This window comes from Pteronotus mesoamericanus, unplaced genomic scaffold, assembly GCF_021234165.1.
Source record: "Pteronotus mesoamericanus isolate MK-2021 breed Mesoamerican mustached bat unplaced genomic scaffold, CSHL_Meso_final contig_182, whole genome shotgun sequence".
NCBI lineage: Eukaryota > Metazoa > Chordata > Mammalia > Chiroptera > Mormoopidae > Pteronotus > Pteronotus mesoamericanus.
The window spans coordinates 4994069-5019655 of NW_026555078.1; the positions used below are offsets into that span (position 1 = coordinate 4994069).

At 53.6% G+C, this 25587-nt stretch overlaps 1 protein-coding gene across 1 annotated transcript in view; it reads right to left on the reverse strand.

Annotated features, from left to right (window-relative positions):
- SLC24A4 (solute carrier family 24 member 4) overlaps positions 1-14761 on the reverse strand; it is a 124251-nt gene extending 109490 nt beyond the window's left edge. Inside the window, exons 1-2 of the mRNA XM_054566975.1 lie at positions 14632-14761; positions 12643-12750 (exon numbers count right to left, since the gene is read on the reverse strand). Of these exons, the coding sequence (XP_054422950.1) occupies positions 12643-12750; positions 14632-14761 (238 nt within the window). The remainder of the gene's footprint in view (positions 1-12642; positions 12751-14631) is intronic.
- Between the last annotated feature and the right edge of the window lie 10826 nt (positions 14762-25587).

Genomic DNA, 25587 nt, shown 5'->3' on the forward strand with positions numbered 1-25587 from the left:
AGGCCCCAAGAGGCCAAGTAGTGGGTTGGCCAAAAAGTTCGTTCAGTTTTTTTTTCAGTAACACAAATGACATTTTTCATTATCTCCAGTAACTTCACTGATTTGGATATTTTGAGTATGTCAGCTATCTCCTGAGAGGTAGAACACTGAATGTCCTCAGGTAATGTCTCAATTTGATTGCTGTTAACTTCAACTGGTCTACCCAACCATGCAGCATCGTCCAGGGAGAAATCTCCAGCACAAAACTTAGCAAACCACTTTTGACACAGTCAGTCACAGCACCTTCTCCACATGCTGGACAAATCTTTTTTTTTTTGCACTTCAGCCATGTTATTACCTCTCTTGAAAGAATAAAGCACAGTATGCTGAAAATGTCCCTTATTTCTTCCATCTTCAATATTAAAATGGCTATACAAAAACATACCAATTTTGATACTTTTTTAAAAAATGCAAGCTGATATGACAGCTGTCACAATACAATCTAATGCAATTGCTGAGAATGAAGTCCAAGACAACTAAACATGGCCAGAGCTCTCTTATGAAAAAATCCAAGAGAACTTTTGGGCCAACCCAGTAATTTACCCAAGGCCACATAGCTCATGGGCAGGGCTGGGACCCCAACCCAGGTCGGGCAGACTCTACGCTCTCACTTCTCAAAGTGTGGTCCCCAGAGAAGCCGCCTAGACACCACGAGGAGCTGGCACAGAGCCCCGCAGGCCCCGCCCCAGGCCGCCTCCTGCCTCCGCATTTAATGAGGTCCCAGGTGATCCTGGGCGCGGGAAGATGGGGAAGCAGACCTCTGAGCGGTGATCCTCACTGCCTTCCTCTGCGAGCTCTCCAGTGTCTTCTCACTTCACTAAGTATTCCTTCTGAGCACCCCCCTCCCCAGCATGTGTGGTCTGCAAGCTAGATACCAGCCCTCCCCGCCCCCCCCCCTTTTTTTTTTTCACTCTTCCTCCTAATGCCAAAGCCTGCATTTAACTACTGGTCACACTACACCACATTGGGGCTTTCGCCAGCTAAGGAAACACAAGCACAGCTTAAACGATCAAAGGGACCTGAAAGCAATTCTTTCCAGGGTTTGGCCCCTCTGAGGCCCATAGAAGAAGTACCCAGAAATTAGAGAAAAGACACAACAGCCCAGCCAGTCCACTCTGCTTGCCAGCACAAGGCCCCTCTCTTAAAATAAACCCTCCAGCGCGCTGCCCAATCTAATCAAAATATCCCAGGTGATGGGATGGCCCTCCCTGTTCCTGGGGAGGCTGTTTGAGAAGCCAAGGTTTCCTTTAAGAAGCACGTAGGGGAGGGCCCCTGCCCCTGGCTCCTCCCCTCCCTGGTCTGGGGGCTCCCTGGGCGCAGCCTCTTGCGACCAGGTGAATCAGTGCAAACCCTTCCCGATCCCCGTCTACACACAGCTCCTTTCACAGAGGCGTGGCTAATAATGAGCCAGACCAACTTAGCTCCTCTAATCTTTGCTTGGAAGTCATTCTATCCACTCCGTTAATCGCCTTCATCGGCACTCCTGAGGGTCCCCGGGGAGTTTCCGCCTCTTTCTGGCACCGGGTGTCTCCGCGCTGCAGACCGGCCTTTCTGCGCAGGGACTCCCACTCCTGGCTGCCATCCACGTCTTGTGAATTGTGTCCTGCATGACCCACGTGCCCACCTAGTGCTCTGTCCACACCCGGGGGCCAGGCGAGGTCATCAGCTGTCTCAGGGAAGCTCATTCAGCCGAGGGCATTTCATGCAGCATGACAGTGGTCACCTGTCCAAGCACTTCCTCTCCAAATAAGGTAAGACGCCAAGGCCCCCCCACCCCCGCCCCTGGCCACACGGGGAGGCTGGGCTGCTGCCACCTTGCCAGGTGCCCACGTGACAACACAAATTCTCTCTCAGGATGAGGGCTCAGCTACCCCCGGGTCTACTCATCAGCGGGGTGAGGCGGCGCAGGAAGGAAAGCAGCATGCGGCTCTGGGTGCCGGCTGTCCCCGGAGAATGAGCCAGAGTCTTCCTCCTGCGTGTATGCACAGTGTTCTATGTTTCGTAACCCTTTCCTACGGTTCCGTCTCAATGCCTGCACGCTGCTTATAGCAAAAGCCTCTGCATTGGTGCCTCTGCAAAATCCTGCGGGGATTAGGCCCTGCTCATAGGAGAAGTGTAATAAGCGGGGATCCCAACACGCCGGGCAACGTGCAGAAGGAGCACAAGGGCCGTTGTGAGCCGCACCCCCTGCTCTCACAGGGCAAAAGCAGCATCTGTCATCCCTTCAGCGCCCTGCCCAGCAAGTGCCCAGAGGCCTCCCGCGTGGGTGGAAAGGTAAGCAGTTCCTAGAGAGATGAGAGCAATCTTTGCTACTCCTGAAGCTTTTCGTGAGCCAGGCGGAGGCCCAGCTGCTGGAGGGTGCACCTGGCACCTGGCCTCATCCAGCCACAGGGCCCACCATGCCCGCCCGAGGACCCCAACCTCAGGCCAGCTGAAAACACCACGCCTGTCCCTGAGTGGGTCGGGCTCTCTCTTTCCTTCCATTTCTGCAGTCACCATATCCACCGCCAGGAGTGCCGCACATCCGCCGCCTGTCTAGCAAATACCCACTTGCGTCAAAATACAGCTCCAATGCTGCGTGCTTTGCGCGTGCCGCCTTCCTGCCATGCAGGGCTAGAGTGTGTCATTCCAGGTCACCTGTGGGGATCATAAGTCTACCTTCTCTGACCTGCAGGCTCACCGAGGACAGGGACTCCTCTCCCTAGTCCCGGCATTCCACCGGTGGCCCACCCACGGACGCCCCGGGAGCACCTGTCTGCTGCATGCTTTGGAGTAGGAAATTCAGGATAGAAACCAACCCCTGGGCTTGCTGCAGAGCTCTCGTTGGGTGAAGGTCCCCAGAGAGGGGTCCAAACTTGAAGGAATGCTTCCCTGCCCCTGTCTTGATAACTGTGGCGTTATGGATGATGCCCCTGCGTAGGTGGCCAGAGCTGAAACTCCCGCCTCTCAACTCGCACCTCTCGCATCTCATCACTTTCACCTAAAGCACCAGCTCCCAATTGTTCTCTGCCTGTCTCTCTCTCTCCTTTTTTTTTTTTTTTTTTTTTTTTTTGGCTTTATACAGTTTATGCTAAAAACTCTTACCTACCTCCACCAAAGGTACCGCCACATTGCCAGCAGTCACCTTCCTGCAGCACAGAGCTGCTCGGTGACCACCGGCAGCCTCCAGCCCTTACAGGGTAGAGTCCGAAAGGCTCTTGGTCTGATGCACACTCGTTGCTGGATGGCTCACCTCCCATGCCTGCCCACACACCTCGTGCCCCAAGCTCACCCCGCAGCCCAGGGACCCTTCCTCTTCTTCCCCCAAAGAGCACAGGCTCTGAAGCCAGGCCGCCCATGTTCAAATCGCAGCTCTGCCAATTTCCAGCTAGAACTGGGGCAAGTTATTTGACCTCGCTGTGTCCTACATCCTGCGTCGATGGATAGAACAGCAGCAGCACCTGCCACCTCCCCTCCTAGGACTGCCATCCGACTCAGCGAGGGTGTGTCTACTCCATCCTTATCCTTCAAATGTCGCACTTGCCCCTCCTCAGTGCCCCCTTTAATGGGATGCTCTTCTTGATACTGACATTTAGGACGTCTCTGTCCCCTTCTGTTCTTATGACCAGGATTGCAGCATGTCACGACCCTCCCCCGCACTGTGTTACAGGTTATTGCAGAATTTGATCCTCTCGAAAGAATAGAATAGAAGCTCCCTGGACACAGGGTCCACAACTAGGTCCGTTTGAATTTCCCTACAGGCCCAGCAGACAGGGCTGCTCCACCAACATTGGTCCAGGAACCAAATAATAAACCCAAGAATGGCTTCCTACCTGAGCGGAGAGAAACGGCTTCCAGGAGGCCTCCTAACTAGGGTCCTTTGCTCATACATGTAGTTATTTTAATAAACACATAGCTTAGGCACAGGGCTGAACCAGCCGGTATGGGATCAACCCAGCTAAAACTTTGGTCCTTAAACTTGGCATGTACGATGGAGTCCAAAGTCAGACATTTACAGCGTGAACTAAGATAAACTGACGGTCAGTTCCTAGGAGCTGGAATTTGGAAAGATGATCTAAAATGATCTGCATCTTTCTATTCTAGCCAGAGACCAATAGGCAGTCCCTTTGCTACACACAAGCCAAGCACAATGCGTTCGCCAAATCCTATTTGTGGTTTTATGATCAATTCTGAAAAGCCCCAAATAACCAGTTTCTGCCATTTGACGAGGAAGTCGTGTTCTTCGAAGGGATATGCATCTATCTAGTACAGTTATGCAAAAAACAATGATGACATTTGCACCACACTGTGCACTTAACCCTTAAAAGCCTGTACGAGCAACAGCATCACAATCATGCCCCCTTCGCAGGCAGGAAACTAAGGCTCCCAAAAGCCACAGTGACATGAGCAAATGGCAGGCGCTGTGTCATGACCAGAACGCAAATGCTGGTCTCCAAATTCCAGATCTCATTCACCAGGTCCCATGTCACCAAGAGAAAGACCAGATTTAGAAAATACGTGTGTGCGCACGCACACACACACACACACACACACTCTCTCTCTCTCTCCCCAGCCTGCACGGTCTGGGCAGTCTCCGCATCGGTCATGCAAAATGTCAACAGCTTCTTGTCCTCAAGGGCTTGCTAACAGGCAAACCTAAGGCCAGATATTCCTTTTTAACTTTAACTCAAAATACAGCAAGTATTGCCTTTAACAAAACTCACTCTCCATCCTTCATCAGAGGCCAGATCCAAAAACGGATCCTGTCACAGTAGAGTTCAAGTCATCTTCCAGAGGTCATTTCAGCAGCAAAAGCCTGGAGAGCCCTTGCTCTGTGCCAGGCGCTGCTTAAGCACCGGGTGTGGATTAACACACTGAGTGCTCACAGCCCCGTGTGAGGGGTCGCGCACGGGCCCCTGTACACACGTGCACACACTGTCCTGGAGCTTGGGATACACCAGTGACCGAACCAAGCCCTGCCCCTTCCCTGAGGTTGGAAGGTCAAGTAACTAGTTCAAGGTCAAGTAACAAGCGAGGGCAGAGGCAGGACTGGAACCCAGGCAGTGTGGCCCCAGAGTCCGTGCTCTTAACCCTGGAAGCTCGTAACCCTTAGTCCCTTCTGGCTGGGTGTCCTGACCTGTCCCAAGGCATCCACAGGCTAGAATGGACAGCCAGGGACATGGCAGCTGCTTCTGTGGGCACAGCTCCCAGAAGGGAGCATGAGGGAACCTGTCCATCCGGTCGCCACCGTCAGCTGCAAGCTGCATTTATGCCGGGCTCTGCCTGGGCCTTGGAGCCCAGGAGGCCGGGGGCACAGCCCTGCCCTGCCCTCCAAGAGCTAAGGCTGGTGGGCAAAGGTCAGCAAACACTGCCATCAGGAGAGCTGCCATCTGCCCCGAGCTGTCACTGGGCCCCACGCCACCTGTAGCCTGGGGTGACTGCCCTGGCTTCACAGGGCCACTGGCAACCAGTCTGCCAACTTCATCCTAGTCCAGCACCCGCCCATTTCCCAGCCCCCCTCCTTCTGCTTTAAAAAATAATAAAAAGTAATCTGATTCAGCCAGACCCCTAGCTGAGCACCCCCTCCTGTGCTAAATCCCCCAAGCCTAATGACTTACTGTGGCGCTGGTAGTCTTAGGTGTTTGTTTTCCCTCCCCGGGACAGCCAATGAGAGATGTAGTGGTTGCTAGTAAGCGCTGCCTCTGGTAGGCAGGGGTTGCTCCAACTTCTCAGGGAGCACCTTCAAAGGCACTGGGTGGCTGCTTCGAATGTCCTTCCCTCTGCCCCTCTCACCCCTCGACGTCCCGCTCGGGCGCCCTGGCCCTGAACCACATGCTCCTTCCTCCAGGGCAGAACTTTTCCATTTTTGTCGCCTCATGGCACACATTAACTAATTACTAAAATTCTGCAGCACACCAAAAAAATCTTTTTTGCCGATATGACAAAAAATAGGTATCATTCATACCAGAAGGCTACTGTTGTTGGCTGCTGTCATTTATTGGACAACCTAAGGGAAAAGAGGTCGGTGCCCCGGACTAACTAGTCACGGGTTGCACGATCCAACACTCCTTGCAGCACACCGGATGAAAAGCGCTGCTCCAACGGTATCTGCCACCACGGCTCTGTCTGTTATTCAAGGCCCCCGGTGCGTCCCCCATTCTGCTGTGCACTCCCCGACCGCAGGAACTGGGTCCTTTCCAGCTTCAGAGCCTGGCACAGGGTGAGTGTGGAGGAGCTCAAGGCGGCATGATGCGTTTAAGTTCCCCCGGGAAGTCCCTCGGGAGCCGGGGCTGGAACCCTGCCCTGAGCTGCATCAGCAAAGGGGGCGGAGGCCCCGAGGCTGCGTGCCTGTGCTCTGGGGGCTGCCAGGGGCTGACCCCCTGGGCCGAGAGCTCCTTTGCTTCTCAGCTACACAGTGATCTTTCCCCAAGGGGGACAGCTACTGCCTTTCAGGAGACACTACATTCTTCTGACACTTTTTCTTTGTAAAAATGCTATGCCCCCGTGGCCTCGTCACTGATGATTAATAAAATAACATTTTCAAGCATTGGACGTTGCTGTTGAGTTGAACAGTTGGTTCTCTCCAACCCAGGGCAACACATGGCAATGCTTAGTAAGTTCCACTTTTAACGCAGGGAGGAGCGTCCTCAGAGTTCAAGAGGAAGCCGAGAGGGTGCTTTCTGGGTTGCGCGAGGCCCGTGTCTCATCAAGAGCAGAAAGTCTGGAAATGAGAGGTGGCAGATGGCCCTGCAAGGAGCAGGGATCAGTAGCAGATGGTCCCAATAGTTTGGATAAAGGGAAAAAATAACTTTTGATTGCAAACAAATCAGTATTAGAAACATACCAAGACGCAGGCCCACACAGATGCTGGTAGGGGCAATGGGCAGACATGCCCCACTTCTCAAAGGGACACCTAGACGGTGGCGGAGGCCGGCCGTGCAGTACAAGGCCTCATCTCTAATTTGTCTTTTCCACCCCATTTATTCATAATTATGGGTAAGGATATAGGCTCACATTCAAATTAAAAGGCTCCACGGGGGATCTTAGGGCAGTGAAACTATTCTGTGATATTGTAGTGGTGGATACATGCTATTGTACATCTCAAAACGCATAGAATGCGCCAACACAAGGGTGAATCCTGATGTAAACTATGGACTTTAGTTAATAATAGTGTATCAATATTGAGTTATTAGCTGCAACATCTATACCACACCAACAGAATGTTAATGATAGAGGGACTGGGTCTGGGGGGGTCATGTAGGAACTCTGAATTTCCTGCTTGCTTTTTCTGTAAATCTAAAACTGCTCTTAAAAAAATAAAGTCTATTACTTAAAAAAATATATACACACCCACACCCCCACACCCGGCTCTGCTTCTTGCGGGCTGGGCGACCTTAGACCAATTCATCTCTTTGGTCTTCTTTTGCTCACCTGCAAAATGAAGACCCTAGTAGCACCTACCTATGGGCTTGCTAATGAGGAGCAAGAGAATGGATTTGCAGAAAGCAGTTATAAGGGCCCAGTAGATGGCACGCTGGCACACGCCACTGGCGCCATGCTAGCAGCTCGCAGGTGCTCGGGGCGCCTGAAATGCTTCTGCTCACCGCGTGGCTTAAGTCCTGCAGCAGCCCTATGGGGCAGGTAGCACCACCGTGACGCTTTTCCTTCACAAAAGAGAAAACTGAAGCTGAGCGGGATCATGAACTTGCTCAAGGTCATGAGTCCAGCCAGTAAGAGGGAGCCGGGACTCCAGCCCACACAGCTGCCTTCAGCTCGCCAAGCTGCCATCTCCAAGAAGGGCTAGCGCTTGTGGAACAGGAGCTTCTCTGGCTGCCGGGAATTCTGTGCTCATCCAGTGCAATTTCGTTTTGTGGAGAGTGGGAGGAAGGAAGACAGGGAGGGATTGTCCAAATGCCAGGCAGGATCTTGGCGGAGCCAGTGCTAGCTGCCAGATCCCCGGTTAAGCCACTTGACCCAACATATTATGTCCCCACCCCCATCCCAAAGGCAGCGGCTCACATGGACGATGGGCTGCTATTCACCAGCCCCCACGTGTCAGTCTGTCACTATCCCACCGTGGTTGGTGACTTCTCCCAAGCCACCTGGCTCTCAGGAGGCTGTCTTGCCCAGGACACCCCCTCCCCAGGCTAGGCGCCCTGCCTCTACCGTCTGGGACAGTAACTGAACTGTGATCTCCCTGCCCCCAGGCGAACAGCAGTAAGTTCCCTTCTTGCTTTCCCAGCTCAGGGTTTGCTTTGACGTAGCCCTGAAACCCAGGAGGGGTGACTTGCCTCCCAAGCACGCTGCAGCAGCATTTGCACAGACGTTCAGTCTTGTCGCCGGCACCACCTCGCCTCCACGCCCAAGGGTCCTGGGGCACCTTTTGCCACTCTCAGTCCCCTCCTCCTATTCATGCTTCCTGCACCTGCTCCCCACAGGGGCGCCCACGGAGACCGCTTCTGTGGCGGGTACCTGCTCAATGCTCTCCTCTCCTCCTCCTAACCCCGTCCCGACGCCATCCCCTATGCACAGGACCTGCCGCCGGTAGACTCGGCCGCCCGCCCCCCCTGCCTTTACAGAATAAAAAATAAGGGAAGATCAGAACCAGGCTGACCACAAAAGATCTGTCTAGTGCCTGCCTCGGACTCCCCTGGACTCCCGAGATGCTGGGAACCGGCCTCATCCTCAGCCCTCTGACAAACGGCCCTCCCTCAGCCCTCTCTCCCCAGCCTTTCTCCTATGGACACTGTGATGGACCAAATATTTATGCCCCGCCCCACCCCCATCGTCATGTTGAAGCCCCAACCCCAAAGCAATGGCATTTGAAGATGGGGCCTTTAGGAGGTAACGGGGGTACGTGGAGTCACGGGGGTGGGGCTCTGGGCTGCTGGGACTGGCAGCCTTATGAGAAGGGACACCAGAGACCTTGCTCTCGCTCTCCCCTTCACGAGGGCACAGCAACAAGGCAGCAGTGTGCAAGCCAGGAAGGAGTCCCCACCAGAGCCCAAATATGCTAGAGCCCTGACCTCAGGCCTCCGGCCTCCAGAACCGTGAGGAAGCACATCGTCTCTGCTGCTGACGTGCCTGGTCCTGGGACGTGCCTTGGCAGGCCAAGCTAAGACCCCAGCCACCAGGCATTCCAAAGATGTATCTGAAAAGTGGAAAACCAAACACGATAAAGCAAAGAGTGCCCCGCCCCCACCCCCACAACTGTGTCTCTGCTGCTTTTCAAACATGAGGCAGAGGATAGGAATGCAAACACGCAGAGGTGACACAGTGGAGGATGGACCCCTGATTCAGTCTCAGGTGTCGGGGGGAAGGCAGTGCCAGAACAGGGAAGCCAGCCGGCTCCGACTACAAGCCAAGATGTAGAGTAACACCAGGCAAGGGACAACTTCTTTTTAGTGGCAAGTTCTACAATGTATGCCATCCCCAGCATCCCAAATCCTCACAAGATAAAAATCAAAACAAGACTCGTTCATCTCCAGAAGACAAACAATGTTTGGCAAGATATTTACTTCTTATGCTCCTAAAACTTGGTCGACAAACAGATTTTCCCAGTACCTACTGGACACAGGGATTGTATCATCCTCTGGGGTAAGCGGATAAGAAAAGAATAAAAATGTAAGCTAAAGTCTGAGCACAGATGTGCCTATTACTTGGTGGGTATTAACTCATTTCATTCTTAACCACCCTATGAGGTGGGTTCAACTGCCACCCGCCTTTACAGAAGGAAAATCTGAAGCACATACTGTGAAAGCAAACAAGACTTTCACCTTTCGTAGCCTACCTGGGGGAAGCAAACCAGCCACAAAACAATGGGTTAGAGTTCTTGCCTGCAAAGAACTGAAACAAGAGTGCCCATGACTCACAGGCTACTTTGGGTTAGATGACCAGGGAAGGCCCGGGGCCGCTGCAGTGACAATGAGGAGTCTGCCTTGGAGGATCTGGGTGGGGGATAAGCGAGTTTCCCAGAAGCTCTGAAAATTGGCCACAGATGCACCCAGCACTGGTTCTGATGTCGCCAGCTGGGGCCACGGCCAGGCATTTGTGTGTGTTTCAGGGCCCCGAAGGGGTTCCTCACCGCAGGCCAGGTTTCAGTGGCACCGGGTTTGACCCACAGCTGTCTGCCAACACCCCAGGTGCCACCACCGAGACATGTGTGCAAACTCTTTGATTCCTTACATGGGTTGAAGGTTCGTGCCTCCCCAAAATTTCTTTGTTGAACCCCTAACCCCCAATGGGATAGCACTTGGAGGTGGGGCCTTTGGGAGGTCCCTGGGTTTAGATGAGGTCACGAGGGTGGGTGGGGCTGCCACGATGGCATTAGTGCCCTTCTAAGAGGAGGAAGAGACACCAGAGCTCATGCCCTCTCCCCGCCGTGCGAGCTACTTGATGACAAGGGCTGCCTCTCCGCTTGCTTATCCTCCCCACCAGGCGCCCCCCAGGGCTGGATGCACCACAGCAGGCGTGTGCTGTGTACTTGTGGGATGGAACGGAGACTGGGGTTCCCCCAGCCCAGGGACCAGGGTGCTGGAAGGGAAGTCGGGCCTCAGCCCACCCGGGCCGCAGGGAGAACCGGGTGTGCGCAGTGGGCGGGGAGGGAGGAACAGGTGCATGCGGGGGGCACAGGATCTGCCGCCAGAACACCAGGGACGCTCCTGCCAGCCCCACGAGAGCTTGGGAAGTCACTCAACTTCTGAGCCTCGCCTCCCTCACCTTTGCAGAAACGTTATAAAAATTAAAGTGCTTAATATTCACCATACACTTTCATTTCATCATTCAACCAATATTTACTGAGTCCCTTCCATGTGCAGGGCCCTATTCCAGAAGCAGTCATCACAAAGCGTGACGCAGATGTTAACTACTGCTCAAGAGACTGCCCATTTCCAACTTCCCCCCTGTACGGGGGCCAAGTCCGGGTCCTCCTGCTCCACAGCCAGTGGGACCCTTTTTGATCAGAGTGTACACTGAAGGCGCAGGAGACTAAGAAACAGGGCCCCGCCTAAGCCAGCGTGCCCAGACTCGATGTGACAGAAGTCACGAGAGGTCACAGCCAGCCCACGACCAGAGCACCAGTGAGCTAGAAACCAGTCAAAAACATTGAACCCTGCGTCCTCCCCCAGGCTAGCTCAGTGCTCCCGCATGGACGGTGCTAATTTAGCGTTTCAGGTCGCTGGAGTGACAGCACGGCCTTGTGCGTGTTCACATGTCAGTCCGGCGCGCGCACCCCCCATCCTGGCTGAGGAAAGCTGGGGTACCGGGGAAGGTTACACAACTGAATGGACGCTGCTGCTGCTGCTGCTGCTGCTGCTGCTGCTCCAGGACAGGTGAGAATTCAAAGTTCAAAGGGAATCCCAGTTGCTTCTCCATGAGCCTGTGCTCCCCTACAGTCCGTGCCCAAACGTACTTCTCAGAAGGATCCTGAAACAAGGGAAGTCAACCGTGTGGAAAGCGGGGTTTGAGCGAAAGCCCTGGATTCCCTACACACGTGGAACCAACCGAAGGCCTCAATCACACAGGCCCCGATGCCCGCTTCCCCACGGGTACACATTCTATGATTTTGGGCGGCTTACGTGTCTTCCCCTCAATGCCTCCTGGCCTGTAAAATGCAGGTGGGTAAGACCTGCCTGTGAAAACAAGCCACGTGACAACTCCATCCAAACCTGCTCCTCTGCCCTCCGGTTCCGCCTCCTCGTGCGCAGAGCCCCGTGAGGAGCTTACCAACTGCTTCTCCCGACCGCCCGGAGCCAGCAAGAAAGCGGAGGCCTAAAATCATTACATGGCTCTCCCAACAACTTGGTGGAAAAGCCAAGTGATGCCCACCTATATTAGAACCTGGTAGTTCTCAAAGGGCTTCCGAACGCATCGCCTCACTGGGTCCTTCGCACAAGAGATCAAGCCCAGGACGCCCTGCCCGAGCCTGGGCTGCTCCCATCCGCCTCGCCGCCTGCAGGAGGACACCCTCTTCTCCCGGGAATCATCTTCACCCCTTGTTGCAAAGCCTGCCTGTGGCAGGGCGGCAGTCAAGTTGTCCTCTCTGGGTCCCCACAGCCTCTGACCCTCTAGAGAAGTCTGAGGGGGGTCACAAAACCTACCTCTCAGGGCAAGGGATTCACCTCCGTAGCTGGAACGACACCCCAGGAACTCCTGTGCCAGAGAAGGGGCCCCGGCACCCAGGGTCCTACGCCGGTAGCTGCCCCAGCATTGTCTGACCGACTAACAGGTCACCCCAGGAGCCCTGTGCCACAGCAGCTGGCTGTGCCGCCCCTGGAGCTCCAGCAAATGGGCGCAGGGAGCAAAGGGGAAAAGACAAGACACACAGGCCGACAAAATCAAGAGTGCGGGAGACACTGAGCCTCAGGAGCACTGTGAGAAAAATGGAAATTTAAAACTCTTGAACATGACCTTTTCAGTTGTTAGATCAAGAAAGTACTTGAGTTGCTTAGCAGCACAATTGATTAATGTGTGGACATTACTTTTAAATGCTTCACAGCTACCCTCCCACCCGTGTTCACAAAACCACCTTTCCCAGCACTGACTGTAACCGTTCACATAAGCCCCATCCCCAGGCGGACAAATGCCAGAGGGGCAGGGGGAGAGGGTGGAAAATCTGTTTCTTACCAGGGTCTGTGCAGTTCTTGGCCGTCTGTGTCGCGTTCACGGGTGCCATCAGCTTTCTAGTTCTCCATGCGTCTGGTAGAAGGTGCTTACCTGCAGCTGCTCTGTGCCCTGGATGGGAAGTTAAGTCACGGACACCAGTAAGTCAAGGTGGCGCCTGAATGCCCACAGTGACCTTACGTATTTATGTCTATGTCAGTAGCAGCTCTGTCTGACGAGTTCAAACCACCTTTAGGGAGTGATACAATGATCGGACGCACAATAAGTATCACCTGCGGTAATCTGGCTCCTGGCTCTAGCTCATTGCTTCCAGTCCCAGGTGGTCAGCATGTGCCCTGACCTTGGTCACGCTCTCCCAGTTCCTGGCCCCTCACAGGTGCAACCAAGGGTTCAGCTAAGTGGCCATTAAGTCCTCTGCCAATAAAGGTGCTCAGGTGCCCCCGCTCTAGAGGATCTACAAATGGACAGGAAGGCGGGTGGGGTGGGGATAGGTGGGGTCCGGGCCAGGGCCTCCCACCCTTGAACGTGCACACGGATGACGTGGGGATCGTGTTACAATGCAGATTCTGATTCAGTAGGTCGGGGCTGGGACCTGGGATTCAGCACTAACAAGCTCCCAGGTGACGCCGAGGCTGCTGATCCCAGGGCCAAACCGAGGCACACGGGTGGTCATGGGTGGGCACGGGCACGGGACACGGTTCAACTGCGAACGGCCGCACCTGCGCCAGCACACGCAGGTGATTCTCACTCTGCGACCTCACAGGTATTCTTTTACCGCTCCGGATGCGTGCACTGCTTCAGCTGGGTAATGATACTTCTGTGACGCTGACATCTAAGAGCCTCTAGGTAGTTTGTTATTTCTGGTGTGTAAGTGAGGGGGGGAAATACACCGACTCACCCAACTGCAAAACACCAGGCAGTCAGACGCTCACATGACCATTACGGTTTTCTGTTGGACACACAGCCCCTGCTTTTTAACCTTACAGCCTCAATCACAAACTTCAGATTTTGAAAGGCAGGGGGTTTTTTGTGTGTTTTTAAGTTTCATCAAGTCCCGTCTAATTTTTACCTATTTCTCACTGAAAAACCTCTCTAAATTGCCCCTAACTGCTCGTGAAGGTACTGCTGCTTTATCTCCATGTTCAAGACGCTAAACACCTGCATTTTTTTTTTAAAGTGTGAAAAACAAAGGGTCCACAGCATCCAATTAAAAACAGCAACGTTAGCCAAGTGAAATGTCTTCTGGAGATTCCACATGGGCTCACATCCCCCCACATCCCCCCACTCTCCCCCACAACCAGATATTTTTTTGTAAGTTTCTCCTCTTCTCCACCTCAGACTTGCATATCCTAAGCGACTTTCAAACCCCTGGGTCTCTCCTCAGGTGGAGTGTGGATTGGGGTCCCGACCCGGCGCTCTCCTACCCTGGGGACTCAGGGGACTTGCGAGAACGATGCTGAAACATGGCAGCGATCTCCCCGGGAGGAGAGGCTGCCCCAACGTTTTTAGGGTTTGAGGAGGACGCGGCAGGACACCCAGGGCGCCTTTGGACAAGGGTTGGGGCGAGGGGAGGGCTAAGATGAAATTCACAGCGTCTGAATATGGGTTTTGGAGGGGCGCGGAGCACAACCGTCTGCGCTCCGAATAGGAAAGCGGACCATTCAGTTTCATCCGCCCCACATCGGGACCCCTCGCTACGCCGCGCATCCCCAGAGACACAATTGTGGCACCAAGGGGCCAGCAGTTCTGGTTTTCGTCTTAGTAACACAGCCCTGCGGCCGCGTCCTGAGACCCCAGGGGCCGCGCGCGTCTCCGGGGAACGCACGCCACAGCTCGGAGCGTCGACAATCCACCCTCCTGGGTGTGCTCTACCTGCCGGGCTAACCCTTGGGACCGACCCTACGGGGAGGGAAGGGGAGACATCTCGGAGCTGCCCCACGGTTTCCCAACCCAAACCCCCCAACTGCTGGGGCGGCCGGCTCCGGCACCTACCCGAGCTGCCAAAGAGGCCAGACGCACAGCACACCAGAGCCAGCACCGCGCACACGAAGCCAGCTTGCTGCGGCAGCATCTCTCGCCTCCTGCGAACTTTGCGCGGCCGGAGGGGACCTGGGAGCGCCATCCCGGAGCGCCTGGGTGCCGTCCCTGGGAGAAGATGGGGCGCTTCAGAGGCCGAGTACTGTCTGTGGGCGAGCGGCGCTGCGGCTAGAGCGGGCGACACGCCGCTCAGAAGCCAGAGTCTCCGGACCAAAGCTTCATGGTCCACGGGGAAGGTCGGCGAGGAAGCACGGAGAGGGGAGGTTTGGGCACGCGGCGTGGCCGTGGCTCAGAGTCCCGCTCCTAGCGTGCGCGCACCGCGGCTCCGTGGCGAGGAGGCGACGCCGGCACGGTGGCGGTGGCGGCCCTGGCTTGCAGGTCTGGCGCAGTCCGCGCGCTGGAGCCGCTACCTGGCCGCTCGGGCTCGGCGGGCTCGTGCGGCCGCAGCCGTGGCTGCCTTGCCCGGGGCCGCCCGCGGGGAGCACTCAGTGCGCCCCCACGCCCCCAGCCGCCGCTCCCACTCGCAGCATCCTCCGCCTCCAAGTTTGGCGGCGGCGGCCCGCCAGCGACGCTTTCTTGCTTCCCGACGAGCCGAGCCCGGGCGGCCCAGTGCGCGCAGGGGCAAGGCAGGCTGGACGTACGGGGTCTGCGACCCTCGACGCCGGCGCTGCCGGGGGCGAGCTCTCCACGGGAACTTTCGCTCCGGCTGCTGGCGCCGGCGCCTGCGTCTGCGAGGCCGTGGCGCCTCCCGCCTGCAGCTCACGCCTCCCTTCTCCTCCCTCCCGCCCGCCTCTCACCGTCCGGGCTGCACGTGTACTCCGCCTCTAAGACGCGCTCGCCCGTGCGCTCCTCCCTCCCCTCGTGAGGCTCAACTGCTGCCCAGCATAATCGCCCTCCTCTTTTTTTCCTCTCTCCCCTCCCCAAAGGAGCTGAACCGAGCCCTCCCTTCTCGAGCCCTCCGAGGCTGCTGCAGAGAGGCACAGGTTATGGCTCCTCGGGGACTCTTGGAACAGCGTTTCCGTAGAGCTGTCCTTCTTGTCCAGGCTCCGCACTGTCCCTTGGTGGGACCCGACCCCCTTCCGGGGGCGGTGCAGGAGATGCACGAGAAGATTAATAGCTCGAGCAGAGCGAACAGGCTTGCAGCAAGCCTCGGAGCTCCGGTGCCCGCCGGGACTGGCTCCTGCAGGGCTCTTTCGGCGGGAGGGCGGGCGAGGGAGCCAGGGGCGGCGGGGGGCGCACGGCCGACCTGCTGAAGCTGGAGACAGGGTAGAGAAACCTGAGAGTTCTGCGGCCCCGCCGCTGTGTGTTGAGCTTTTGATGCTCCGGAGCCTTGCCGCTTGGCAGGGCTTTCTGGGTTTTGTTTTGTTTTCCTCCTCTCTGATCGGTTCTCTAGTGTAAACCGCTCTAAAAATGGGGCAGGAGGGAGAATTTCAGAAGAGCAGCAGCTGAGACATAATCCAGGTGCTAGCAGGTGGTGGGGACCTTGGCAGCAGGGCCTCAGCCCAGAGGGTTTGATTCAACCCGCAGGACTGACTTCGCTCCCTGGCCAGTTCATCCCGCATCTGGTTAGGGAGGGCCTGCTGGGGGTTAAGTCCGCTGGAAATCCTGTTTGGAACAAGGCCAGTTCTGTTTAATTAAATAAATACACACCCACCGTGTGCGGGACCTGTGCCAAGTGCCAGCCAGAGAAGAAAACAAAACAACCAAAAAAAAAAAAAAAGTGTAAGATCCAGTCTCTGCTTTCAAGGAACCCTAAATCAAAGTGGAGCCAGACCCTTAGATAAACGCCTGGGGAGTAGCATCTGTTCTGAAAGTCACGGTGTTGCAGAACGTGCATTGTCCCCTCACTGCTCAAAATGTGGGCCACAGCAGCACGAGCATTGCCTGGGAGCTTGCAAGAAATTCAGGCTCTAAGCTTCCAGCCAACTGAGTCAGAATGTGCATTGTTAACGCGCCCCCTGGAGATTAGTGTGCACATTCAAGTGTGCGAAGCCTGCCCCTTTTGAGTCTGTCCCGATGCCTCTAGCCCATCACCATCTGCCTGGTTCCTCTCGGACTGAGTAAGCAGGGATAATTTTGCTTGTGTGAGCCTGGCATAGCAGCACAGGCACGAGATACCTGAAGGGCCAGGGGAGAGAGGAGGTTCACTAATTATTTGCAGCAGCCCTGTTTCCCTGCCCACAAAGACACTGAAGGCATGTACCCAAGACTAATTGCAGGGGAAACCCCAAGAGAAAATAAATGGAAGAGGCAGGGGTTGTTGGCCTTGGAGAGAATTGCCAGGGGCTCGGTTTTGTCTGTAAGGATGCCCGCCGCTGAGGCTCCTGCTCTGCGTTGGTGACCTGGGCATGCCCGCCAGTGACAGAAAAGGTGCTTTTCGTACTTGTACAGAATTTTCATCTCATTGGCTCGGCCGTATAAGGATGCCATTATCAATAGCAAATAGAAGGCCATCGGACAGTGTTAAATATGTCACGTAGAAAGCTAGCCAAGGGCTCTTGGCATCGCATTTAAGGCAAAGGAAAGAATAAAGTGATAAAATGCTGTCCGCCGGCCCATGAATGAACATCAGGGTCACGCTGATTAAGGCAACGCCAATGAACGGAATGGCATCTCGTTATTAGGATTTAGAATTTTCTGATAACTTTTCCTATGGGGCTCACCTAGGGCTGCTGAAAATAGACATTTGTGAATCCAAAACAGGCCAAAGGAGTCATCAAGTGGGTCTTTAAACATTAGCAAGCCCTTTAATAGAACATTTCTTTTCTCTGACATCTGTCACCTGCTTTCAGCTAATAGAATCCTTGGATTGATTTCACATGCACAAATGGATTCCTTTTATTTGACAGTTTAAAAAGCAATCCGTCTGGAATTGTACTTTTTGCTCCATTTAAACAGTGCTCATTACCAAATAGCCTCCGCCGAAGCTCTAATGACTCACCCTGCAGGCAGAAGAATCAGATTTTATGTACTTTTCAGATACAAAGCATTCAGAAGCACTTTCTAAGTCAGCAAGGCCATCGGGACAAATGGAAAATGCGGCTCGAGGTTCCTCTTAGGCCCCAGGGCTGGCTTCTGCGGCACTGGGTCCCGAGATTCCCTCCGGCACCCATGTATTCTTCCAGCGTGACGGAGGAGAAGACTGTTCACACGGCGAGACAGTTTTCCTGATCTTGAAAGGAAGGCTCAGTCTTAGGGATGGGTACAATGATATTTTTCTGAAAAATTTTTTTTTCTATGACATGAAGAGCCTCACCATTTAATTAGTCTTCTTACTCAGTGTTTTCAAGTTTGCTAGAATGACCTTCTCTTTGAATTCTAATTCCTCCCTCTCTGCCTTGCAGACGACAGCACCAGACAAGGCAGTGGGTCCTAAACTCAGCATGTGTCAGAATCCCCTGGGGTGGGGGATGGGGGGCTTGATAAAACTCAGATGGCTGCACTCCAGCCCAGGGTTTCAGCTTCCAGAAGCCCGGGGTGGGGCCTGAGAATCTGTATTCCTGACAAGTTCTCAGGTAGAGCTGATGCTGCTGGTTCCAGGGACTGCACTGGGCTAGGTTATGCCAAGGTGGCAGTAAAACAACAAACATCTGCTTCAGAGTCGCTGAATATGCCACCTCCAAACCTGCCACTTTGGTATAGGGATTATTTTGAGCTGAAGGCAAATGAGAAGAAACATGTTCAAGAAAGTCTCTCTGCCCTTCCCCTCTTGCCTAAAAGCAAGACAAGAATTTGTAGGAATGTCCCCCCCTTCTCTCCCCACAAGGAAGGACGAAAGTCATTCACTGGTGACAACTCCAGACCCTTATCAGCCCAGTGGCAGCACCAGAGGAATCTAATAAACCTTGTTAAAACTAGCCCTTATCTACCAGGAGTTTCCCTATAGATATGTCTTCCCACAATTTGCTCTAGAAGTTGGAAGTCTTTTCCCTTTGTTGTTAGTTCTCTAAAAAATGTATTGTTCTTTTGTTAAGATGCTCTATAAGCCCCTGTTCTAACCAAGCCTGTGAGCTGCTCCTCACTGGGTGCTCCCATGTGTACACACGACGCACATGTTAATAAACTTCTGTTTGTTTTTCTCTTATTAGCCAGCCTGCCTTTTGTTGGTCTAATTCGCAGGGCCCCAGACAATGAACCTGAGATGGGTGGAGGGAAAATAGTATTTCCTCCCCTACACTTGCCCATCCAGAGAAGCGTGTGTTGAGGGCGGGTCCCCAGGTGTCGGACCGCCAGAGCGAGGGCCACCGCGGAGGACCGGGCCCTGGCGGTGGAGTGCTCTGGCCTGAAAGCGATGTGCCCACCACCGCGCGCCACACGTTGGCCAGGTCAGTCCTGTGGTCCCACCAAACCACCGGGAGTTCTGGAAATGCTCTTCTTCCCCTGCTGGCTGAGACCTGAACTTTGCAGTGGGCACCCAATGACGACCGTCCCAGTGCAAACCTTGCTCCCCTTCCTTGCTCCCCAGGGCCTTTCCTTCCTGCCCCTGCCCCTTCCCCGGCACAGCTGATCCCGCTTGTTTCCAAGCCCCCGGCATGCGCCTCCCTTAGCGCGCTCCCGTCACGTGGCTTTGTGATATGAATGAAGGCATCTGTCTCCTCACTTGCCTCCTGCATCAAAGACTTGTCTTACCCACAGCCCTGAACAAAGTGCCCCAGCCCATTAGGAGCTTAATAAATAAAGTATTTATGGAACGAATAGGCGACCACGTTTTGGCTCCAATGTGAAAAAGAAAAAGAACAGTTGCCCTGTTAGGTGGTGCCCGCTCTTGCCCTCACTTCAGCACCACTCCAAGCTTTCGTTCATCTTCACAGTCAAGGCCACCAGAGACCTGCGGACAGAACTCAACAGAACCTGACACCCTTGAACACCCCCTTCTTACAAAAGCCACATCCTTAACTTCCTTGACAGAGTGTGCTTATGGCATTCCCCCTCCTTCTCAGCCCAGCTCTTCCCTGGGCCTTCGGGACCTCTGTTCTGGGCTTTCTTCTCTTGTCACTCTTTACCCCTCTTCCGCAGAGAGCTTGTCAGTTCTCTGGCTAAAATTACAGTATTTTGCTGTGTCTAATGTACACCCATGTTTCTGTGCGCATTATACATGAGATTCTTATACCCATGCTATGGAATCATTATACCCATGTATAATGCACATCCTTATCTTTCCCTCAAAAATTTGAGCAAAAAAAGTGCACGTTATACACGGCAAAATACGGTATTTGCTCTCTGGTATTGACTGAAGTCTGGAGCTGGAGCCTTTTCAGGAATTCTGGCCTGCACGTCCAAGGCACTGCCCAAGTCAGGACCTGGGTCTCATCCCCGCCTCCCCGCCCCTCCAGTCCGTCGCCACCCGGACCTCTGGCCATCCGTGTCCCTCTGTCCCCATTGACACCTAGGGCTCCGTTCCCCACCTGGGCCCTGTAGCACCGGGGTTAACCGGCATCTCTAAGCCCAGTCCTCCATCACACTCCCTTCTCCACCCGGCAGCCGGAGTAACCTTCTCGAAGAAAGAAAAAGCCGATTATGTCTGTTCCTTCCATAAAACCCTCAGAGACTCCCCATGGCTCGCAGGCTGGACTGCCAGCTCCATGGCTTGATGCACAGAATCCTGCATGTGGGAGCTTTGCAACCACCTGGGCTGGAACCGGGCGTTAGCATTTTCTCCAAGCTGCAGCCAGGTTAGTGAGCCATGGCTCTAGACCCTCCTGGCCCCTCTGGCCCAACCTGTCACCATGGCCTCCCTTTCACTCCAGGCTTCTCGTTCTTCAGAGGTCACCCTTGTTTCATTTTCCTGGAACATACCTCCCTACCGCCAAAGTCCTTGTGCCTGGTGCCTTGACTGAATGTTTGGGTCCTCCCACCGCCAAAAACCCATATGGTGAAGCCTATTGCCCAGGTAACGCTGTTAGGAGGTAAGGCATTTGCAAGGTAATTAGGCTGTGAGGGTGGAGCCTCACGAATGGGATTAGTGCCCTTCTAACAGATGCCCCAGAGAGCGCTGTCATTTGAGGACACAGGGAGAAGCTGGATCTCACTGGACGCCAAGTCTGCCAGCACCATGATCTTAGACTTCCCAGCCTCCTGAACTATAAGAAATAAATTTGTTTTTTATAAGCCACCCAGGTTATGGTATTTTTTTTATAGCAGCCAGAATAGACTCAGATGCCTAAGTTTTCCTTTTGCTTCCAGTCTTAAATGAGATACCATTTCCTCTAAAAAGCCTTCCAGAACCACTACATCATGCCACAGCCACGCATCCTGACAGGTGTGCGGACTAGCTCATTGGGTAGCTCATTCTTAATAGAGACAGGAGACCATATGTCATGGCTGTTTCCTGCCAGGGTCATCCCCTAGTTACTGACAAGGCCAAATAGTGGAAGAAAGACGTTTAAACAGACTGAGACCGGGTTTCCCCCAAATCAAGTAATGTAGCTGCTACAGGCTATGTACGTGTGTGTCTCAGGTTCCTTGGACTTAACATGGAAATGACCAATCCTTCTGCTTACCATTTGGAAAACATTTACTGAGCACCTAACTGTACAGCACTTGACCACACCCCAAGCTTCTGCAGAGCATATCAGTGAAGGCTAATCTGCTGTGTCAAAGAAACCCAACACTAGAGCAACTTAAAAAACAAGCAGTTTCTTCTATGCAAGAGTCCCCATAGTGCCATACAGGTTTGTAGGTAGCTCTGCTCCTTGCTGTCACTCAGGGACCCAGGCTCCTGCCACCTTGTGGCTCTGCCATTCCCTAGGACATTGTCGTTAGCTACATGGTCAACTGATTTACCCCTGCCTTGCAGTCAACTGACAGGAGCGCCCACTCTTATAAATCCCAGACCATCCCATAGCCCTTCTCATAGTCCATCGGCGGAGACATAGTCACATGACCACACCTCACCAAGGGAGGCTGGAAAATGCCTAGCTGAGCAGCACGTGCCCAGGAGGATTCTGTTACAGTAGAAGCAGAGGACAAGGGATTTGGTGGGTAACCATCAACCATCATCACAGATGTGGAATTGCGACTCAAAGAGACTAAGTGACCTGTCCAAGATTCCCCAGGTAATAAGTCACAAACCCAAACCTCCACCCTGAGGTACAGACCCCCAAGTAGCCTGCACCTGCTGCCCCTCTGCTCACTTAGCTCTCGTCTTTCGAGAGTAAAGGCAGGTGGAGCTGCCCACAAGGGAGAGTATGAAGGGTTATTTGGCAAGGGCTGTGGCTCAAAGGTGCCTCCAATTTACACCCGTGCTAATTTTCTGCTGTTGGGTTGGCCTCTCAGTGCTTGGTGTGGGCCGTGACATCGCACACAAGCCAGATTTTCCTTTGTGATCAGTGCACGGCACAGCCAAAGGCTGCTGCAGCCTGCGCTTTTGTTTTTCTGCAAAAGGGCTCTATTTTGTTTTCCCATTTCTTTCTTTCTAATGGCCAAGGCCTCAAAAGCCCTGGCCTCTCTGCATCTCTGGAAGGGTCTGGATGCATGGGCAGAAATGACTGTCGCACCCAGAGGAAAATGACAAGTGCTAGGAGAGAGAGCAGACAGAGTGTGGACGGGGGAGACTTTCATCAAAGAGAGAGTGACTCTGTCACCAGGGGAATCAGTAAATGCAGCTGAGACTGCTGGGACAGACATGTCTCCCACTCAGGCGCACGTCCTGCGAGCTACTCCGCACCAGAAGCCAGCGCCACAAGGAGCGCCGCCCACCAGCCCTGAGCTCTGTCAGGGCATGTGTTAGGTTTTGAGCTTTAATGAGCCACTTTGGTGGCTCCTACACAAACCTTCCTGCTAACTCCCACTCAAGGGACAGTCATAGCGGGGGAGACAGCAGAGGACCCAGATCTGAGGGCTGAAATGCTGCACTTGAACACGGGCCACTGTCTGGGGAAACTGAGTAGCTCCCCGTGGCACCTGGGCAGAAATGTGGCCCATTGTCCAGAGGGCGAGGGCGGCCACCTTGGGCAGCTGTCTGCAGGAGCTCGCCAGAGAGCCAGCCAGCACTTGCTGGACATACGAGCTCTTGTCCTGAACCCGAGAACTGGGCTTCCTTTGGTTAAGTTACCCAGATAAACATCAGAAACTCAGAGCCAAGCAAGAGGACAATCGCAATGAGATTCGGGCCCTGGGGAAAGATGTCTGGGTCCCGACCAAACTCTGTAACTAGCCCAGGACTTGGCTATAGTCACTCTAGCCGCCCTCAGGTCTCACTGGCTTAGCAAAGATTAGTTCTTGCTCAAAGGAAGTCCAAATCAGGTGGATTAGCAGGCAGCTCTTCTCCGGGAGGTTAGTGTGAGATCCTGGCTCTGCCGTCTTCAGCACATGGCTTCCGGGGGTGCCGAGCTAACCTGTGCCAAAACAGCAGAGTCAGAGAGCCCTGGAGAACCCCAAGTGGAAGGTTTTTATGGATCAGATCTGGACGTGGTAGCTTCACTTCCACCCCCGTTCTGTGGGTTAGGACGCAGCCACGTGACCATGGCTGCACAGGAGGCTGGAGATGAGGTCCGGCCACGACGGGAAACGGCCTGGTGGTGGTTCGCACCATGCACAGGCAGCCTTCTTCCTAGAAACTGCATAACAATGTGTCACAGTTGTCTCTCGACCTGGGCCAGGCATCGTTCAAAGCACTTTCTATCTGTTGACCCATTTCATCCTCCCAACAACTCTGTGAGTTAAGTACCACTATAACCTTCACTTTACAGATGAAGGACCCAAGGCTCTGTGTGGTTAAGTAACGTGCCCAAGGCCACACAGCTAGTAAGGACAAAGCTGGGGATTCAAAGCCAGGCAGCCTGGGTCCAGGATCCCTGCTCTTACCCATTCTGCCTCAAGAATGAGCCTTCCTTTTAGGTGGGGAAAGTGAGGCCCAGAAAAGACAAAGCGAGACTGCAGCTTGGAGCTCTGGCTCCAGGTGCAGAGCTCGGCATCCCGCACACACACGCAAACATGCGCTAAATGCACAGTAGCAGGAGGTGGAGGTGGGGGCTCTGCCTTTGTATACAATTGAGAGTGTTTTTAAAATACCAAGCACGGCTTTCATACTAGATACTAAATTTCACACGGTCCACCATCTTTGCACTGAGGTGAGGATCAACGCAGACTTGTCCCATTTGAAAAAAAAAAAATGGTGAACTGCAACTATTTTGGGGAATTAAAAAAATAAAAAGGCCCCAGAGGAGATTTGCCACTGGGTTGCATAATAAAGTGCCCCCCAAAGTAATACTAATACTTTAATGGCTGTTATGCAATGCCGATGGGTCTGTATGACTCAGTGTTTTAAATTAATTTAAAGGATTTCTGATACATGTCATTGGTTAGCTTGGGGCCTCTCCTTTTCCCTTCCCGTTTTTGACCAGGCTCTGAAAGCAAACTCTCCAGTGAATTCTTACCTGCAGGGTGGGGGTACTTCGGGTAGGAAAACGCAGATACTTCAGCAGATAACCAAGGAAAGAAAGAAAAGAGCTTTTGTGATCCACGCACAGCTCTGCTCTCCCTTCCACCAACCACTCAAACAGCCCTGCACCGGCCCATGTGCCTGTGAACAGTAGGGGCTGTTCAAGCTGAGCAAATTCTAATCCCTCAGGCTGCTGGTAAATAATAATGTATAAACTTATTATTAGGATTCTGTTTGAAAGGCGGGTGATCAAAAGACAGTTAGCAGACAGTCAGAACGGTCAACTTTAGAGCCCTGCTTTTGAATTCACCCTTCATAGTCTCCTTCTGTGGATCCGGACTTGTCGCCTTTTGGTCCCAGCAGAACCTTCTCTCTGTCACCTCCTAAAGGGTGGGGGATAGGGAAATCCTGCAACCATTTCTCAGCTTCTCAGCATCGCTGTCCAGTTTATACCGAGGGAGTCCGGGTGGAGCCCTGGTATCTCTGAGGAAGAGCGAGGAAGTATCTGGCCTTGAGGAGACACATACTTTCAGGACATCTGTGCCCTTGAGCAACAATTTAATAAATGGAGCCCCCGTGACCTGTAAGAGATGGAGTCTTTCTGAGACAGCAGTAATTTTCTCCCTGCCACAAAGCATGAATATTTAGTAGCCAAGTTTTATAACAAAGAACCACATGCTGATTTTTAGATGCCTTCACAGCAGAGCAAGGGAGGAAATGCGGGAGGCCGAGGCCTGCCCAGGAAGGAGCTGCTGCTGGCCTCTCCTGTCCTCTCTGCGCCCTGATCCCCGCTGCCCCGCATCCCATCAAACTATCAGAGCCTTACCTCGTATGTTCTCCCATCCAAACTCCTACAAAACCATGGAGTTGTAACCAATTTAAGAGCTGAAACACAGGGGTTCACTACCTTTGGGGTACAGATGAGTGTTATAGACCCTGTCCCCCAGGAAAGGGCATAAACCATACATGTTGTGGTTTGAGTACAAATTCTGGATGACCACGACCCTTCTCCCCAAAACCATCTTCTAAGGACTTTGAAGAACCTCTGGTTTGAAGAGAGTCTTCCCTCCACCCCCAAGACCTCACCAAGGACTATTTCTACTTTAGAAATAGACTAAAAGACCAAACTGCCTTAGACGCTAAAAGGAGTGATGAGCAATGTCTTGCTTCCTCTCCGAGGAGAGAGAGAAATTCTCATACTGATGCTGAAAGAGTTTAGAGGTTCCATGTTTAAATAAATTTGTGAAACACCTTTGTCGTGATCCCCTTGAGGGGATCTGCAATGCATGGTAAAGGCCCTGAGAAGATCTGCAACAAAGAAGTTCTTTCATTTGGTCAACATTCAACATTTCCCAAACTTATTTGGCCCTGGAATCCTTTGAGCGCCTATCACCCGTTACCATCCCCATAGAACGGGTGTTTGGAGAAAACCTGATGTTGCCTGCTCCCTGCATTTTACAGATGAAGAAACTGAGGCCCGGAGAAGGGGAGCGCCTTTCCTGGGGTCACAGCGAGTCAGTGGCAGAGCT